We start from the raw sequence: 20,684 nt of genomic DNA, 5'->3' as shown, positions 1-20,684 counted from the left end.
TCTAGAGGACCTAAGCTAGTTGGATTTTAGTGAAGATAAAGATTATATTGGTTACCAATTGCAATTACTCGTGGACAAATTCTTAACTGAATTCGGTCTCCCTTTCGAGATAACCGAATTCCTAAACCTAATAACCTAAAGTTGGAATCTTTTCCTAACGATCGATTATTCGATTAGCATTAAAATTTAACCCGCCTCTATTAAGCTTTATTAATTCTTAATCCGGCTAGTCAATTACTCTTATCTCTAAGTAATAATTAACCAGTTCTTGCTATTCAAATTTCCAATTACTAAATAAATCTCTCAATTATCTAAAGCAATTTGAATACCACAAGTCACAACGTCTCATGAATAAAGTGATTTTCTCATTAATAATGAAAGCAAGAAGAGACAAGCATTGATAATCAAAATCTCATAAGCATTAAAATCAATCCAACAATATAAGAACACCAAATGGGTTTGACAAATTTAGTTACTCATACTAATAAGCAACACAAAGTAAAGAATAGATTCAGAAAAGTAAATTGAAGGTATGTACACCCTTCTTCTTCAAGTTGGATGAAAAACCCTAAAATTTCAATTCAGAATAGTAACCCTAATTTGCCTCTTGAATGCTCCCAAATCTTGTCATGATCTTCAATTTGATGTTAAAACAATTGTAATCCTTCCTTCAATAGATGAAATGATCTTCTAAAGTCGAGTATTGAAGTCTGGAATAAAATGGTTTAAGCTCGTATATGTGAAATCAAGTCAGAAAATCGAACCCTAATTCAGCAAATCATTTTTGCCTATATAAATCTTTTAGCACTAGCTGGTCAAGCCCGTACGACTTTCGCGAAGAACTCGCGACTTCTTCCAAGGCGTGCCCTAGCCAGTGCTAAGCCACCACGGGACGTGGTGGAGGCCGTGGTGGCTTCAGAAGCGGTGCCAAAATGGAACTCTTGAAGGGCAACTATTTGATGATTCAGCACGACCGGAGTCCAGGCCGTGCTCAATCTTGGAATGCTAGTTCTTGCTTAATTTGATAGATTCTAGTCCGTAATTGTGCGTATTTCCTTCGATTACTGATAACGTCCCTCGATAATGACCTGAAACGTGAAAGGAACCAAAATACAGGTGATTCTAGCATAAAACAAGATAACTACGCACAAAAATGTAAACAATTGGACATGTAAATTTATATAAAATGATGCATATAAATCGTATCTGTTAATAGTTAATTCACATAATACTTACTAAGATGTAAAATAATATTATAACACTCTTTTGTTAGTAAATTAAATATTAGTTATAGGTAAAAAGAAAAAAAAATTAAATTTCGTTAAATAATATTATTATTATACCCAACCAAACATATTAGCATTATTAACTTATGATTATATAATGTTAATATGACATCAATTATATTTATTAAATAATCTTTATTAGTAATATGTATTATATGAAATTAAAGATCTTGTACTTTGTACTTTTGGTTATGTAGTAGAATTTAAATCTTAACTTTCATTTTTAAATTTTAATTAATTAATCTCACTTTTACTATTAAAATAAAATATTGATAAGTATATATATTGTGTTATTATATTTAAAATTGTAGGACAAATTTTTTAAATATATTATATAATTTAATTTTTATTTTTCAATGTCAAAACTCAATATTTATATAAAATAATAAAAATATTATATATAAATTTTAAATATATTTTACTAATAAAATAATAATATTATTATTATATGTAAATTCAAAAAGAATTAAAAAAACTATATAATTTTAATTAGAACTAATTTTAATGCGTAGTTTTAATCTACATAGTTTTGCTGCAACAATACAATCTTAGAAACTCTATTTCTATTTTCATCTAAGACCTCACAGCTTCTACCCTCTCAAGCCTCTTTACAATCACCAAAACTTGCTGCCGTCGCCGTCGCCCTTGCTGCCGTCGCCGTCGCCCTTGCTGCCGTCGCCGTCTCCCTGGCTACAGTTGTCGTCGCCCTTGCTGTAGTCGTCTCCGCCCTCGCAGCAGTCGGCTTCTCCCTCGCCGGTCATCAGGTATGTTGTTTTAATTTGACATTAATTATTTTTGTAATTCTACTGTTAAATTAAAGTAAATGGCTAAAGCTTGTTTAGTATTGATTTTTTTTTTTTTCTGTTTGATAATAACATATGGAGATGGATGGCAAAAGCTTGTTTAAGATTGATTTTTCTATTTGATGGTCGCTTTCCTTCCTGTTTTAAGACTGATTCTTCCCGTTATCTTTTTGCTTTGATTGCTATCTTGGTTTGTTACTGTATATGTTGTTGACTGTGTGTTTGTATATTATCAGCCTTTTTTTCTTTTCTTTTTTTATTGGAATCTTGTTCAACTGCAGAAGCAAGTTGTTTCTTATAATAATAGTTGTAAATAGATCTATTGTAAGGGACATTGGTGTATTGTGTATATTAAAGAAGTGCAAATGAAACATCAAGAGATAACAGTTTGTTTGATAATGCAAATAGGTATATACTGGGGTGCTGCTGCATTTTATGGTTTACAAAATTTACTGCTGCATGTTCATGATGTTTTCAATATTGCAGGTGCTGGTTGGTTACATTTGATTTATTTTGTAATAACTCATGTCCTCTAAAATCTGGTTATATTTGGTTTAATTTGTAATAACACATGTCCTCTAAACTGATTTTGAGACTTTATTTACTAAATTGTTCAATTGAACAGATTCATGTAGTGAAAAGATGGTTTATTTCTTTTGAGTTGAGTTTATTGTTAATAATGCATATAACTTCTTTTTTATAAAAATTGGATTTTATTTAGTTTTTATTATTTATAACATTATTTTAAATTCTATTTAATTTATGCTTGATTTGTATTAATATATCAAACATTTAATGTTGAATATTTAGACTTGATTAGTTTATATTTTGTAATTTTTTTTTTTCATTAATTTGAATTATTGTAAATGGGTTCGGTAAGTGGGTACCCATTTAATTACTCGAATGTTCTTATAAACAAGTTTTAACGGGTAGGATACCCGCTACCCATTTAAATTACCATAAAATTTATTTAATAGTTATTTAATTTAAACGGGATTTAATCGGGTTCAGGTAGTATACGGGTATTCCTATTAGGATTTGGAACGGGTTCAGGTAACAAGGAAAACTTTTTAATCGGATTTGGGCCGGGTTTGGGTATTTATTGTTTAAATGGGTTCGGGTTTGGATATCATTAAATGGGCGGGTACCTTACCCGTTGCCATCCCTAACTTCGCCTACAGAAGACAAAAAGATAATTCCATGATAAATCGTCCAACTATTTAAGAAAATAAGTGTGGCTTAGGTCAAGACACAGTCGCTGATAGTAGACCGCACCACCACCACCACCACCACCAGGTATTCTCTCTGCAGTATACCTATCTGATGCTTCCAGGATTCTCTTTTGCTCTCTATTTGATATTTTTAAATTCAATTATTCTCAGTCTTCTTTTTGTGGGTAATTAGCCAAACAGTTTTCTGTATCTTGAGTTTATTCTATTTCATATTTTAAGGTTTGCTTTCACAGATTTCAGATATCTTATAGTTAGATATTGTACAGTTCCAATTTTCCAGATTAGCGAATATTTATTGTGTGCATTTTGTGCCCAATTTCTTGCATTAGAGGCACTTCTTGTTGTTTTTTTAAACATTTGAATCAGTAATCACCTACTGTTACTCATTATCTTTGGTGCCTGCTTTTGTTACATTGCAAATGTGATGTGAAACCCAACTTCACGCGAGGTTAAATACTAGATACTTTTCTTTGGGGGAGTGTCTGTGTTCATCTGCAGGGTTCTCTATTTGTATTTTTCTACTTCGTTTATGGGCTTTTTAAGTATCCCTGTGATCTGGTTCTGTCAGGTTTATTTCTTTTGGGTGAACCTAACCTCTTTGTTTTTATTTTTATTTTGGTGATGAACATATTAAGTAATGATAGAATGAAACTTGGAAGGTTCATCTTTTTTTATTTTCTTAAATAGTTGGATGATTTATCGTGGAATTATCTTTTTGTCTTCTGTAGGCGGAGTAACAGCTTTCTTGTGGAACGCATTTTTTATCTTGCAATTTTAAACACCATATAACAGACGCAACATCTTCTCTCTTGCGGCGATGTGGAGGAACTCAGTGAGTTTCTCAGCAAAACTACTATTAAACCCTAATTATCATCATCATTATCATCACCGTATCCATGGAGCAGGGCCTCTGCCTAGTTTTGCTGCATTTGCTCGGTGCTCATCAACATCAACATTTACTGGCACCACATCACCTGCAGATTCTTTAAAATTTGATGGAACTGGTGCTTTTTCTTTGAGTTCTGCAGTGAACTTGGCTCGCCGCTATAGCCGCTGCTATTGGGAGCTTTCTAAAGCTCGCCTCAGGTTTCTCTTTCTCTCACTTTTCTTTCTTGCTTTGATGTATTCCCTTGGTCGTTTATTTACTTTCCTGGATTTAGCTGGGATATGTATTCATGTGAATTTCATGTGCTGGTTTTTTCCTTTGACGATAACATTTACACTCCATTTGCAATAAATCAACCATAAATTTGGCATTCATTTGTAAATGGTTTCCATGTAGAATTCACAGGGAATTCAATTCAATTCTGCAAAACTTATGTTTGGAACAAATTATCAACAAATTTGGCGTTCATTTGTAAATTAATTTTATGTAATTCTCATCTTTGGAATATTTTAATTTGCATTTGGAATTCAATTAGATTCTACATAATCTTTGGTTGGAGTAAATTTAAAACGAATTCATTCTGCCACTATTACTAAAGTACCCTTTTCTTTTTGAAAAAATGACTAAAGTACCCTTTAATATAATGACTCTATAACAAAGAAACATTTTTCGTTGAAAAGTTTTTATAACAGTACAACAATAAGAAAGAGAGTTTGAGATGCAGGAGGAGACATAGGTAAAAAAGAGATGGTGGAGGAAAGAAGGAAAATGGAAAAGGAGAAGAAAAGGAAGAGGAAAGGAGTGAGATGAGAGAGAAATAATATGGAACAAGAGAAGTGAGGAAAAAAGAAGAGATAAGGTGGAGAGAGAAGAAAGAAGGCATGCACATAATATGGATATTTTAGTAAAAAAAAAATATTCCTTAAGTTTTGTGGAATTTATTTGTGAGTCCATCTATATTTTCAGAATTTGTAGAACTGAAATGAATATATTTTTCATTTCAAATACAAAAATCTAGAACAGCAAATGAAACCACAGTTTTTTGGAATTTGTTTGTTCCATATGGGCTGTTAAAGGATTTAGCAGCAGTTGGGCATCTGTCATGAATTATTCATGGTTTTGTCTATTAATTCTCATTTGAACTCAGTTTTTAAGAATTCTTACTCTCTTGTTTCCAGCATGTTAGTGGTTGCAACTTCTGGAACTGGATATGTACTTGGGAGTGGCAACGCTGTTGATTTTGCTGGACTTTGTTGGACCTGTGCTGGTACTATGATGGTTGCAGCATCTGCCAACTCATTAAATCAGGTTCTATTTGGTCGTTTCTAATCATATTTATATTCTTAGCACTGCCTAATTTTGCTTCCAATGAGTGCCTTGCCTCTCTCTCTCTCTCTCTCTCTCTCTCTGATAAGTATTTGTTTCTTACAAGCAAGCATTTATGAGTGCTTTGCTCCTGCATGTATCAGGTTCAGTCACTAATTGTTACGTTGAGCCTGTATAGGCAATTAATTTAACTGATTGATTTACTTTTAACATTTTACTGGAATTTTTTTTTAAAATTCCGACTGAAGGGTTTGCGCATATTTTGTTGTTAGGTGTTTGAGATCAATAATGATTCCAAAATGAAAAGAACAAGGCTAAGACCACTGCCTTCTGGCCGTCTCACAGTACCTCATGCCGTGACCTGGGCATCTTCTGTTGGTTTAGCTGGCACTGCTATATTGGCAAGCAAGGTGATCATATAGATTTGCTTCCTAACTTCTGTTTAATATAAATGAACTCATTTTAATTATGCAACCTTTCTCACTACGTAGTGTTTAATTTACTTGGAGCTGAATTAATAATGTTGCAGTTTTCCTGACAAGGCTTTTGCAGGCTAATATGTTGGCAGCTGGTCTTGGAGCTTCCAATCTTATTCTATATGCATTTATCTATACACCATTGAAGCAGATTCACCCAGTTAACACATGGGTTGGGGCTGTTGTTGGTGCCATTCCACCACTGTTAGGGTAATTTTCTACTCTAGTTTTTTATCTGGCTTTAATTGCACATGTTTCTCATATAACTTCCTAGTCCAAACGTTTGGCCTTTACCCAGCCTTGATTAGCGGCTGCCTTTCCTTTTTGGGTTTCTCAGGTGGGCTGCTGCTTCTGGCCAGGTTTCACTTAATGCAATGATTCTTCCTGCTGCACTTTATTTTTGGCAAATACCCCACTTCATGGCCCTTGCTTATTTGTGTCGCAATGATTATGCTGCCGGAGGGTATGTGCAGATGGTGTGATTTCAAATTTAATTTGGTGACTCGATAATTTCATTGTTTGCTACAAAAGATGAACTTCTTTCTGACAAGCCTGCTTGGCTGTTCTGCGATAACATTTTTAATTTGGGAACAAATTTCTTAATCAAACATAGGAGTTGTTGACATGGGTCTGGATGACAGTCAATGTGTATAATTTAGAGGTGGTGTCAGAATTCAAATTTACTTGGTGACTCGTATATTCATGTATGCATATGTTGTCAGAATCTTCAGTTTGTATTTAGTTTTCCTTACATTTTTTATTTGTGACCTCTTCAGGTTTAAGATGTTCTCTCTTGCTGATGCTTCTGGACAGAGAACTGCATTGGTGGCTCTTAGGAACTGCCTGTATCTGGTTCCAATGGGTTTTCTAGCCTATGATTGTAAGTTCTTGTCTACTTAAGAAAACACTTTTTTGGTCTTCCCCCCTGATTTTTCATGGCTTCTTCATGGACGAGCCTTGGTGTAATGATAAAGCCCTAGAGTTTAGTTCTTGGGTTCAGAACATAAAATTGCATGATTACAATACCGGAGGAAAAGGCTGTAATCTGGCTTTCTCCAAAACCTACAATGTGGAAAGGCTTCTGTAGTGAGACACGTTTTCATGATTTCTTCGTTTCGTCCTGTCTCGGTTCTCTTATTTTTAATACATCTTGAGGTCTTTCATTTTGGATTAATGAATTTCACTTGATTTTTCTGTCATTTTAAATTTAGACATTGAGCTAATTGTTCATTGATATGGGTGAGTATTTGTTATGGTTGTCTAGATTATCAAGTTTATTCTAATGTGACCTACAGCTGCTTTTCTGATTTTTCTAATTTGGACTGGTGGGGTTTGCTCTATTGTCACTGGGATGCGTTTATGTTATCTCACATGATCCTTAGATATGGTGCAACTTTGTTCTGGTTACATGTGTCTGCCTTTAGCTTAAAGAACGATTCTCAATCTGTTATTCTGCATACACAATCATGTGCAATGATTATACTTGTTTGAGATGCACCACTTATCTCTGTTAGTTGTGGATATGCTTGTTTGATGGTTTCTCCTATGTGGTAGTGGAGCTTGTTAAATTATAAACAATCTCTTTTCTTTTTTCTTTTTTTTTGCGGAATAACATCTTTTGTGAGCTAATAGAAGTTAAATTAAATACTTGGAATGCTGAACGCATATTGCATTAGCACCCTTCTTTGACATGTAGAATACTCTTTATTGAATCATCTTAAATAGCATGAATCTAGTTTGTGAGAACTGACTGCAAATGCAATGCAAATGATAGCTTCATGTAAAAAGCATGTAAATGATAAAAACCATGGTGGTTTCATTCATTTAATTTCTTGATTTTACTGTATCTTGTTCACAGGGGGTGTTACCTCTGGTTGGTTTTGTCTTGAATCATCACTCCTGACTCTAGCAATTAGTGCTTCAGCGTTTTCATTCTGCCGGGACCGAACAATGAAGAAGGCTAAGAGGATGTTTCATGCTAGTCTTCTGTATCTTCCTGTTTTTATGTCTGGGCTTCTATTTCACCGTCTCTGCGATAACCAGGCAGGTCTTGCAGAAGAGACTGAGCTTTTATCTTCCTCAAAAGCTGTAGTACGAGGCTCTGGAAATGATGATCGGAAGACCAAAGAAAGGCATAGAAGTGCTAGTGTACAAGCACGTCCACCTGTAGCATATGCTTCTGTTGCTCCATTTCCTTTTCTGCCTGCTCCTTCATATGCTACTCCATGATTTTCTGAGTTTCAGGCTGCTGTATCACTTTAATTTAATAAGATAGGCCATCGAATGTCAGTACGGCCTTCTTATTACTTTCCTTTTGGGTTCTTTTTGCCCTACCCCTGATTCTTTAGGGTTTCTTTTCTTGTTCTGCTGTCTTGTTTATGACAATACCTTCTTTTAGGTGTTTGATCAATTAGTTCCTTGTAAATTGGCTGTATTATTCATGCAGCAGAATTTCGCGAGTTTGGTTTAATAAATGGTCTCCAGGACTGCAGGAGATGAGAGACCAAAGTAACTGTTGCTTTCCAACAATTCTGGGGGCGTGTGATCTAGAATGCTGTTTTTTTTTGTTTTTCCCGAGGGATTAATATGCGTATTTGTTTTTAAATAATAAAATACGAAGCAAAATTAAAGGCTTAGGCCCAATGACTGTATTGATTCTGTGCGCGGGGAATTGGATATTTCTGTTTCATTTTTAATTCCTGATAACTGTTATAGGTTAGATTATGTGATTGGAGATTCTGAAAGATCACAGTAAATTGTTTTCATGACAGGAAAGTACTCAAAGATTGCAGTTTAAAAGGATGTAAAAATCTCTTGTTTGGAAGCATCAGTCTAATTATTGGAAAGTTACTATATAAAATGTAACCCAGGAAAGAATAAGACAGGCTGAAAAGAAAGATAAACAACATGCTTTAGATCCACAACCACAGGAAAGTACATTAATTAGGTAACCTGTTAAAGTGGTATACTAAACTCAGCAGATAATGCTTAAGGCCAGTAATTATAAATCATAAAGAAAGTTTACTGTTAGAACTAATAAGTGAAGTCAACAAACTCACAGCTCATAATCAAAGTTGACTAATATTTGATTTTATTTCAAAATTTAAGCATATAACATGAACCTATAAAAATTACTTTTCAATACATCTACATATATAAGTCAAGAACTGGATCTTTAGAGAAGTTTTTGGCTACTGCCAATGCATTACACGCAGCAGTTGGATGAGCGATAAACAATAATCAATGAAGAATAAAGAAGGAAAAGAAAATAAAACGAATAGTCTGATGCCATTTTCACTATAGATGAATAAGCAAAATTACAAGTACATATAGATAGCAGGATTTAGAAATTGCATAAAACAGCACCATTTTGTACCATTCAAATGCAATATTCTACGTCCGAATGAATGATCTAATAACTTAAACCCTGCATAATGGTTCAATCATAGCAACAACCACTGTAATGTCATCGTATTTGCCACCTTCATGCTTGTACCCAGCCTTCTCAGCAGCTATGCCAAAGGGAGAAGTATAGTCATCATCAACAGCACTGCACAATGCATTTTCAGCAATCATCCAAGCCAATATCTCTGCTTCCATCTCAGTTTGATCAATGATTTCAAGAACCTCGAATGGAAACATATTATCAAGCCATCCATCCGTTCCTGCAACTACAATATCTCCAGCTTTTACCGCCACCTTATCTTCATAAGCCAAACTCGGAGTGTCAGAGCATCTCCCCAGCTGATATGGATGATTGAAACCACGCTGCTGCACCGGTGACTTGTACATTAATCTCCTGTCCCTAAACACCATCAACCCGCTATCCCCCAAATTCACATACTTGAGGAAATTGTCATCTCCAAGTGTCATAATGCATGCAGTAGATGATCCCTTTGAAAGGGTGTTCAGATAAGCTTCTTCCAGGACCCTTCTTGGATTAACAGACCCTTTAGGTTCATCTTTCAAAACCATCACACAATTCTCCATGAGCTCTCTTGCATATTTTCCAGGGTCAATACCTTTCTTAGCCCACCCGCCGACTCCATCGGCAACACCGATAGTGTCCTTTTCTTTGCAAACAAAGTGAGCATCTTCTCCTAGTGGTCTCTCTACGTTATCTTTTGGCAAGTAAAAAGACCCAATATTCATCTTCAATCTTGCTGCATGATGAAGATCTCCATCGTAGTGGGTGACAATACTCGGTTTCTCCAAACTACCTTCTGTTCTGCTCTTCTTCGCGATCATCTCTGATCAACTTGCTTAGAATAATGGGCGAGTGATTAGGGTTTTCTTTTTCTTTTTTCTCTCTGAAAGAAAGAAAAGAGAGAGCGATTATAACGTTGAAGAGATTAGGATGTGCAGAGGAAGAACAATTGTAAGTAGGCTAGAGAGGAGTGAAGTGATGCTCTAAGACTTTATAGCCAACAAATGGCAAATCCAAATACGGTTTGGAATTGGATTACAACTAATTAAACGTTTTTCTTTCCTTTCTTTTTTTTTTTTGGCTTGCGTTTTTTTTTAGACAAATTTTTGCGAGACAAATGTTTTACTAATATCAAATTAAGAACCTCTCTTAATTATTTAGATTTTTTTATCATATTCTTAGCCCATTCAGTTGAATAGATTATATATTATGTAGATTAAAGAACTATTTATCTTTTAAACAAAATGAAAATATTTTATTTAACAATTACACCAGCTAATTTTTTAAAAAAGATTTTGACACTATCAATATAAATTTTAGAACTTCTAAAATGTCTTTTCATCATTCTAAAGCATTATTTACATTTTACTTAATCTCAAAAAAAAAAAAAAGCATCAGTAATTAAATGATTCAAAGTATTCATTGTTTGTGACATAATCATATGAATCCAAAATATCATGAATATAATAGTTATTGAATAAAATTTGCTACAAGAAATCAGAAAAATAGCCATAAATTTTGGCGATGTAATTTGTTCTACCACTATATAGTGGCAAATAAGCAAGAAAAAGATAACATAATTATTATATATAAATTTTATAAAAAAATTAGTGACGAATTAGCTAAAAAATAAATTATCCATCACAAAATACTTCTATCGCTAAAAATCATCGTTAAAGAAAGGTATAAATTTAGAAGCACATGGCGGCAGATTATAGATAAATTTTAGTGACAAAATAGGATTCTATTGCTAAGTTATGCTCTGCATAATTAGCACCATTTTTAGCTTTACAAAAGATATACTGACAACAGATAGTGTTGTTGCTATTTAGCGACGTCGTAAATTACTCCGGCATTGGTGTTAGTGACTGAATAAATTCCATCCTTATCAGCGACAAAATAAGTTTACCAATAATTAAGTGCAGTGACAAATATATTCGTCCTTAAACCTTAAAGCTAAAGCGGCAACAAGGAATACCGTTTCTTTTATTATTTAAACCTATTCTTGTATCAAGTATATTAATCCGATTTTTTTTTTTTATCGTTGTAGATTTTTCGAATTTCTCTGCTGTATTAGAAAATAAAATTATAAACTCTAAAGAGTATACAATTGAAAACTTTGAAAAATAAATCGATGATTAAAAAATCCCGAAAGTTGATAAAGAATAAATCTATAAAACCTCAAAATTCAATCTTTTTAAAACTGATTTCACTATTAAAACATGAAAAAGAGATATTCAATTATCTAAACTTTTTGAAACAATAAATTTTTTTTTGTAAAATCTTTACAGGCTCATAGAGATAAAAACTTTAAATACATTCACATAGGATTAGTCCAAGTTGGAATTAAACCTTTAACAAAAGAGGATTTAAATATATCCATTTTAGCAGTCCTTAGAGATAATAGATTCGTCAACTTCTAAGATTCTTTACTGAGCTCAGTAGAATCCAGTATGTATAGTGGACCAATATCTTTTAAATGTTATCCAAACATAAATACTTTCTTTAGATGATAAAAATATTTTTCAATCTTTAATATTACAGATTAAAACTCAATTATAAAATGCTAGAAAGATCAATTTCAGTAGCCTTAATATATAAAACCCATTATAAGGCGATGGTTTCAGCCTTTGCAACTAAACACAAGATTCAATCTAAAAAAAGAGAAACTCTTTTATTACAGACGGATTTTATAAAATCTAACATTGTAATTCCTAGATCTATAAAATGGAGAAATATAACCCTTCTAGACGAATGGATCTTAGAAAGAGCAATAGATCCCAAAGAAGAAAAATCTTCTGAACCCTCCAAGCCAAACAGCCAGATTAGAAACATCACAAAATTTATGGATAACAGTATGAGACTTTCTTTGATAGAAAGTCCACCAGTTCGAGATTTTCTAATAAGCCTCAACTTCTGAAACCACTAATTTAGGAAGATTGTCAAACTTTCCTTCGATCATAAACTTGCCTTATAGGAGGCGAGATTCAAACATAAAATCATATCTTCCACCAGCAATATATCTACCTTTTAGGGATCAACCAAGGTATTCCACCTCAGACATACCCAACATTGATCTCCATAAAGTAGATTATTAATCCATGGTTCCAGGACTAGTATTATACCAGTAGAGACGGAAACTCTCCTGCTTCACCTACAACGTCTGTTATAATAGAAAATCTAAACAAAAACATGCATAATGAAATCTATGTTTTAGACAAGGAGTTTGTCATAGATAAAGCATATCTACATAAAGACTTCTATTCTAAATAAAACAAAGAAAAATGGTTGTGGTTCTTTAAATATTTTATAAACACAAGATTTGAAATTCAAAATGAATTTTTCAATTTTGTTGTTCAAAACAAAGCACATATTCTGTTTTTCGATTTGTTTGAGATATATACATCAAAAAATAATATCTCATACCTCTTTCAGACCTTGAATCCTCTTACAAAATCTAAAACCACAAATTGGAAAAAAAATGATGGAAAAATAGAATTTGTTCATCCTCTTGTGAGACGGGTAAGGATACCTCATTTAAACTAAAGTTTAGAAGCCTCGCCATATAAAATCATAAACCAATACACAAATGTAAGCTTTTTAAAAATATTATTTTGCAAAATAATTTTACAAATACCCATCTGCATACTATTGGAGAACAAGTTAATAGGATAAAACAATCTGTACAAAGCACGATTCCTCTTGTAGTTAAACAAGCAAATAAAAAACTTAAGAACCTTGTTTTCAAACCATATAAAATCTCAAAACAAAGTTAAAAGAATATCTAGTCTAAAAAATCTGACTTTATTAAAGCCATCAGAGATCAATTGGAAAGAATAGAGTCACATTCTACAGACCCAATTGTCCCTAACACTCCTCAACAAATCAACCAAAGTAGGATCAGTGTTTAAAAGAAATAGATTCTACTTCCCATGATTATGGGAAAGAAGCCTTGAGAATGGATAAATCTTATATAAACAAAATAACTTGGCAAAATAATTAAACACAACCAGATATAGGATTAGAAAACAAATCTCTTATTCTATATCAAACTAAATTCAACATGACTACTCTTTATGAATGAAACCTAGATGAAATGAGAGAGTATCAAATTTTAGGGCTCCTTCAATAAATAACTATGGTAGCAAATGCTTATAGGACCCAAATGAAGCTAGTGCCCGAGCTATTGCTGAACTTCTAATTTTTAAATCTTTAGGACAGCTCAAGGATTGGTGGGATCATCACCTGACCTCCCTCGAACACCTAGATATCTTAAATGCAGTCCAAGAGAGGATTCAAACCAACCTTTTTAGAAGGAGAAATTTCTAGTAGGATTCTCTAGCCTTCTAGGAGAAAAGATTAGAAATAGGATAAAAGAAACTTTTGGAACCTAAAGAATTGACTATAACAACCTGACATATGGAGAACTTGTAAGCTTCACCTAAAAGGAGAGCCTCAAAATATGTGAGGATCTAAAACTTTAAAAACAATGGAAAATGAAGAAGACCAAAGAAGAACTTGGATCTTTTTACCAACAATTTGACATAAATGTTAAACATCCAATAACAACTGTTTTAGAAATTATGGTAAAAAGAATAAAAAAAATCCTACAATAGGTACAAAAAATCAAGATACTACCCTGATAGGACAGAAATAATTAACGAACCTTATTACAATAAAATATCAAAAAGAAGAACAAAGCGAATAAAACCTTTCGAAAAAACCATAAAACCAAAGCCGCAAGACATCACTTATTTTAAATGTGGAAAAAGGATCATTGCAAAGTACTGTAGGGTTAAAAGACAAATACAAGAATTAAATCTAGAAAAAGAAACTTTAGCAAAAATTGAAGCTCTCTTTCTTCAAAGTTCTGCATCATAATTTTCTGATGAAGAAATTCAAAATGATGACTGTGTTTCTAGTAGTGAACAAAGTGACATCGAAAGCCAAATAAATATTTTGACTAGGGACCAAGAAATAGTCCTTAAAGTTATTAAAAAAATTAAAAACACTGAAATCCAGAAAGAATATCTGGATAAACTGCTAAAATCCTTAGAGGAAAAATTGGAAGTAACTACTTTTAGAATATGTCAACCTAAACTGGCAGTTATGATCTTACAAAAATCCTAAAAAGAAGGAAAGAAAATCGAGTGGCATTCATTGAAGAGTTACAAAAAGAGATTAAAGAATTAAAATGTGAAATAAGACAAATAAAATAAAAATAAGATGAAGATAGTAAAATCATACAACTTCTTCTTACAAAACAAGATGAATCTTCTGAAACATTAGAGGAAGATGAAAGTGAAGAAAACTAAAATATCGAAAATATTGAAACCATTCCAAAAGATTTTTTTTTTGCGTGCTAAAATAAATAATCTCTAGAAAATATTTAATTAATATCACTCTTTTTTTAAAAAAAGATTTTAGGATAGACACAATTGTTTTATTTGATACCGGAGCAAATCTCAACTGTATCAAAGAAAGTCTTGTCCCAAAAAAATTTTTAGAAAAAAAAAAAAGAAAAATTATTGGCAGCAAACAATTCTAAAATGGATATAAAATATAAAACTGACGCATATGTAAAAAACAAAGGCTACAAAATCAAAACCAACTTTGTCATTGTTTCTAATATTCATCACAGTATGACTTTGAAACACCATTTATAAACTTTATAACTCCTTATTCTATGAACTATGATGGTATATACTTCAAAACTAAAAAAAGAAAAAGTATTTTTCTCTTTCTTAGAAAAACTGCAAACTAGAATCTCATCATTCTAAAAGCATATTCTATTTATTAAAATGAGACTAATTTGTTAGTAAAAGAGAAAGAAACTGAATTATTTCATTTAAAATAAAATGCGTCATTTCATAAAATTGAACAACAACTCCATAATAACTTGGTGAAAAAGAAAATTCCTGATTTTTAAAAAAAAAAAATGAGAATGAAATTTGTTCTAATTTACCAAATGCTTTTTGGAATAGAAAACAACACATGGTAGATTTACCATATGAAATTGATTTTGATGAAAGCAATATCCCTATCAAAGCTAGGCACATAAAAATTAACACCGAGTTAGAGTAGCATTGTAGGGAAGAGATTGGTGAACTGTTACAAAAAAACTTAAACTTGAAATCAAGATTATCTTGCTCTTGTGCAACCTTTTATGTAAACAAAAACTAAGAAATTGAGAGGGGAACTCCTAGGTTAGTAATAAATTATAAACCCTTAAACAAAGCATTCAAATGGATTAGATATCCTATTCCAAAAAAATAAAGACCTCCTATAAAAGCTCTAGAAGGCTTTTGTATTTTCAAAATTTGATATGAAATCAGGAATCTAACAAATCCAACTAAAACATAAAGACAGATATAAAACCGCATTTACAGTACCATTGGGACAATTCCAGTGAAATGTAATGCCTTTCGGTTTAAAAATATCTCTTCTGAATTCCAAAAAATAATGAATGATATTTTTAAACCTCATCTAAAATTTTGCTTAGTTTATATAGACGATGTTCTAGTATTTTCAGAGTCTATAAAACAACACTTTAAACACTTAGAGACTTTCTTCTATATAACAAAGAAGAATGGTCTAATAGTTTCTAAAACTAAAATGGTCTTATTCCAAACGAGAATAAAGTTCTTAAGACATTATATTATTCAGGGAATAATAATTCCAATAGAGAGATCTCTAGAGTTTGCAAATAACTTTTCCAATAAGATTCTTGACAAAAAATGAATTGCAAATATTTCTAGGAAGTTTAAATTATATTATAAACTTTTATCCTAATTTAAATCTCCTAGCTAAACTCTTGCATGACATGCTCAAGAAAACCCTAGCACCATGGACAAATAGCACACAAACAGTTCAAAAAATTAAAACTTTAGTATTAGAAATTCCTGGCCTTCACTTAGTAGACCCTGCTCTACCAAAGATAATAGAAACAAATGCTTCAGACATAGGGTATGGGGGAATCTTAAAACAAATACAAAATGGGCATGAGTCATCATACAATTCACTTCTGCGTATTGGAATGATTGCCAGAAAAATTATTCCACTATTAAAAAAGAAATTTTGAGTATAGTCATGTGCATCCAAAAATTTCAAAGTGATTTACTCAATCAAAATTTTTTACTTCGTATTGATTGTAAATTTTCTAAAGATATTTTGCAAAACATTGTATCAAAATAGATTTTTGCCAGGTAACAAGCTATTCTTTCAGCCTTTGATTTTGAAACAGAATTTATCAAAGGAGAAAAAAATTCAATTCTAGATTTTCTAGCTCAAAAATTTCTACAAAGTATATAAATGGTTTAAAAAAATAAAGGAAAAATGGTTTCAAGTTAAACTAGAAAAACCTAAAACCCTAGACACAAAACCCATTCCATCTGTGCAATCAGTAACTTCATGGATTGAAGCGGTGGCAAAAAAAAGGCATGCAAACCAGTGCCTCCTCCTCCTCACCAAAACAACAGTAAATCCAAATATGGCTCGAATACCTTACAGAACAACTAGAGCTCATGTAGGTGTTGTTAAAGGCGTAAGGTATAACCTCTGAACTCAGTATTATTCCAAACCTAGAGAAAAGAATTTCCCAAAACCTCCTTTCTTAAGAGAATTCTCAAAACACGATTAAAAGAATTTTTTTAAAATATCCAGATTGTTCTTTCTTAATCAAAAAAGAAAAATTTTAAGTATTTTTATAAAAGAAGTTTCCAAAATATTATTATGATGAAGGAAGGATTTTTCAATAAAAACCCATCGATCTAAAAATTTTCTCTAAAGGTTGGCATTTTAAACCCTGGAATCTTTCAAAATTCCAACCTTACTATAAGGCAATTTTGCAACATACCGCCTCGAAAAAGCTTAAACACTTCATCAATGAAGATACAAAATATGATCCCACATATTCCACTTGTCCTATTCCTAAGGTTCTCCATCTTTTGGCACGAGGATAAGATTTGTCAAACCCTAAAGTCTTCCGTATATCCTTTCAAAATAAAATCAACCACTACCTAACTTACAACTACTAGGATTACCAGCAGGCATGGTTTAACATATTTCTCATCCAAAATAAAAAACAAACCCATTCCTGGATTGTTTTACCTAAACACTAAACTAAAATCTAAATTCCCCGTACAGTTCACCTCCCAATGGTGGAATTACTTTGGTTTAGTGTCTGATCTTTTTCTACCTGAAGTAAAAGAATCATATGACCTTTCTAAAATCCATTATAAACCTCCTGAATCAGAATCCAAGTTAACCCTTTTATTTCTATTCAATTCAAAATTCTTCTTACCCTGGGTAATGTAGTGGAACTATGACTAAACCAAAAATTATGGTATAATCACACTTGTTCGAAAATTTAGGGTAAAATGGTGAGACTCCTTCAATGTCTCTGAAAAAAATTCTAAAATCAGCTGTAAAGCAATGGCTGATTAGCTAGGGGTGCATGAAGATAGATCATTCCACCTCAGTATTTTTGGCACAAAAACATCATGCAAGCACTTTACTCATAACAGCTAAAATAAATGACAAATACTTTGCAATAATGTCCCAAATATTGCAAAAGAAATCAAAATCCAGTCAGTCTGAAGTATCATCATCATTCGAATCAATAATAAGTTTGGGAGATGACAATAAGGATGATAGTTTTGGGATTTTTCCTCCTTGATACGAACTCGAATCGGATACGTTCAAACACCAAGATAAGTAATGGTGAGAAAATCAAACTGATAAACGCTCTCCCTATTTAAGAGGAAGCACCCTTACCAATAAGTTCGAATTTGTCACCCCAAAATCTAACTTGAAAGTTTGCAATTGATTATGGAATTAACAAACTTAGCAATAGAACTACTAAGCCCTTTAGTTATAAATAGATGAAGAATATTCAAACAACACAAGAAACTAATAAAAAGTTAATTGATTGATCAAACATGTAGATGTGAAACTAAATCAAACAAGTTAATTTAATCTCAAGAAATTCAATAAGGAGCACCTTAAGGAATAAGAGTTAACAACTCAAATAAAATTTCATTCAGAAATATATATTGATCTTATTGTTTTAACCGAAATACATAGCTCTATTTATAGGGTTTTGAAGTGATTCTAAACCCTAAAAGGACTAAGAGATAAGGAATAAAAATCAAACCCTAAAAGACTTCTAATATGCGGCTAATCTTATCCCTATAAGGAAGGATAAGGTAAAGAGTAATCTAACCCTAATTAAAATCCTAAATTCATGGGAGGAAGTTCTCTTTATCCAATACTTCCAAAAATAGAGGAAATTAACTTAAAACGGGTCCATTACGAATGTTTCTTGAAAAATTCGAAGTTCTTTTTGTAGGCAGCTTGTAAGGCGTGGTCACGCCTTATGGAAGTTGAGCTTCTGCCCCCTTTCTGCGCAGCTCACAGGTTGTAAGGCGTGGTCAAGCCTTATGGAAGTTGAGCTTCTGCCCCCTTTGCTCATTAATGGCAATTAATGTCACTATCTTCAAGACATTGTTATCATCATCAAAACCATCAAAAGCACCATCATTAGCCATCTTCAAAACATGCTCCAAGTAAGAATTTAAGGCTTGCTTGAACTTCTTACTCCTTGCTCGTGTCATTGGTCCTCCATAGGCTAGTGGATCTATGCTAGTTGACTTAGATGCATCCTTGGTTGCATCATTCCCCCCCTCTTTGAAAGGATTTGACCTCGAATCAACGCCTTCATTAAAATCAAAAGGAGACAAATCAACAACATTAAAAGTAGCACTAACATTATACTCACCAGGTAAGTCAACTTTGTATGCATTATCGTTGATGCGCTCTATTACTTCAAATGGACCATCACCATGTGGCATCATCTTTGATTTCCTTTAGCTGGGAAACCTTTCCTTCCTGAAGTGCACCCAAATCCAATCACCAACTTCAAATACCATCCTTTTGCGGCCCTTATTGCGTTGTTTGGTGATTTGTTCATTGCGTCTTTCCAAGTTTGCACGCACTTGTTCATGCAACTTCAACACAAATTCAGCCTTCTTTGCGCTATCTAAATTCACTTGTTCACTCAAAGGTAAAGCAATCAAATCTAAAGGACTCAAAGGAATAAAGCCATAAACAATCTCAAATGGGAAAAATTGAGTAGAAGAATGCATACTACGATTATATGCAAATTCAACATGCGGCAAACAATCTTCCCATGTTCTCAAGTTTCGTTTAACCATGGTCCTCAGTAATTGTGACAAAGTTCTATTCACTACCTCGGTTTGACCATCGATTTGGGGATGACATGTAGTAGAAAAAAACAATTTAGTTCCCAATTTACCCTATAAGGTCTTCCAAAAATAGCTCAAAAACTTGGTGTCCCTATCACTAACAATAGTTCTAGGCATACCATGTAAACGTACAATTTCTCTAAAGAACAATTCAGCAACATATTGTGCATCATCAGTTTTCCTACATGCAATAAAGTGTGACATCTTTGAAAACCTATCCACCACAACAAAAATACTATCATGCCCATGCTTAGACCTAGGTAATCCAAGCACAAAATCCATAGATATGTCAATCCAAGGAGAATTAGGTATGGGCAAAGGCATGTACATCCCATTAGGTTGTGATTTAGACTTAGCTTGCTTGCAAATAATACAGTTAGCACATAATCTATTCACATCAGATTTCATCTTAGGCCAATAGAAATGATCATGCAGAACATCTAAAGTCTTTTGAACACTAAAGTGTCCCATCAAACCACCTTCATGTGACTCTCTCACAAGTAATTCACGTATAGAACACATAGGAATGCATAGACGTTTTTCTTTGAACAAAAATCCATCATGTCTATAAAATTTATCAATAGCACCATGTTCACAAGCATGAAAAATAGAGCCAAAATCGTGGTCATCAACATACAAGTCTTTGATATACTCAAAACCAAGCAATTTTATTTCTAAAGAAGCAAGTAAAGCATACCTTCTAGATAGTGCATCGGCAACTATATTTTTTTTACCTTGCTTGTACTTAATGACATAGGGAAACGCTTCAATGAATTCACTCCATTTAGCATGGCGCTTATTCAACTTGTTCTGTCCCTTCAAGTGCTTTAATGCTTCATGATCCGTGTGAATCACAAACTCCTTAGGTAGCAAATAATGCTGCCAAACATTGAGTGCACGCACAAGAGCATACAATTTCTTGTCATAAGTTGGATACTTCAGGCTAGCTCTATTCAACTTTTCACTAAAATAGGCTATTGGCT

The 20,684-nt window shown here is 32.8% G+C and overlaps 2 protein-coding genes across 3 annotated transcripts; one reads left to right on the top strand and one right to left on the bottom strand.

The window, feature by feature from the left end:
* The first annotated feature begins 1,816 nt into the window (after nt 1–1,816).
* LOC8264747 (protoheme IX farnesyltransferase, mitochondrial) lies at nt 1,817–8,538 on the top strand. Of its 2 annotated transcripts, none has more exons than XM_002524963.4 (8): nt 1,817–2,050; nt 4,050–4,407; nt 5,386–5,515; nt 5,806–5,943; nt 6,086–6,219; nt 6,347–6,472; nt 6,786–6,889; nt 7,868–8,538. In XM_002524963.4, exons 2-8 carry the CDS (start codon nt 4,139–4,141, stop codon nt 8,236–8,238), a joined length of 1,272 nt encoding a protein of 423 aa, XP_002525009.2. In that variant the 5' UTR covers nt 1,817–2,050; nt 4,050–4,138; the 3' UTR covers nt 8,239–8,538. The 2 variants fall into 2 exon arrangements, with proteins under 2 accessions (XP_002525009.2, XP_025014183.1); XM_025158415.2 differs by lacking the exon at nt 1,817–2,050 and adding an exon at nt 2,966–3,385.
* Nucleotides 8,539–9,360: 822 nt separating this feature from the next.
* Nucleotides 9,361–11,139, bottom strand: LOC8264746 (probable protein phosphatase 2C 55). Its single transcript, XM_002524962.2, has one exon. The coding sequence runs from the start codon at nt 10,255–10,257 to the stop codon at nt 9,430–9,432; it is 828 nt and encodes a 275-aa protein (XP_002525008.1). The 5' UTR covers nt 10,258–11,139; the 3' UTR covers nt 9,361–9,429.
* Nucleotides 11,140–20,684: the final 9,545 nt, after the last annotated feature.

Source organism: Ricinus communis, chromosome 4 (assembly GCF_019578655.1).
Source record: "Ricinus communis isolate WT05 ecotype wild-type chromosome 4, ASM1957865v1, whole genome shotgun sequence".
Classification (NCBI taxonomy): Eukaryota; Viridiplantae; Streptophyta; class Magnoliopsida; order Malpighiales; family Euphorbiaceae; genus Ricinus; species Ricinus communis.
This window is presented reverse-complemented; position numbering and strand designations above follow the sequence as displayed.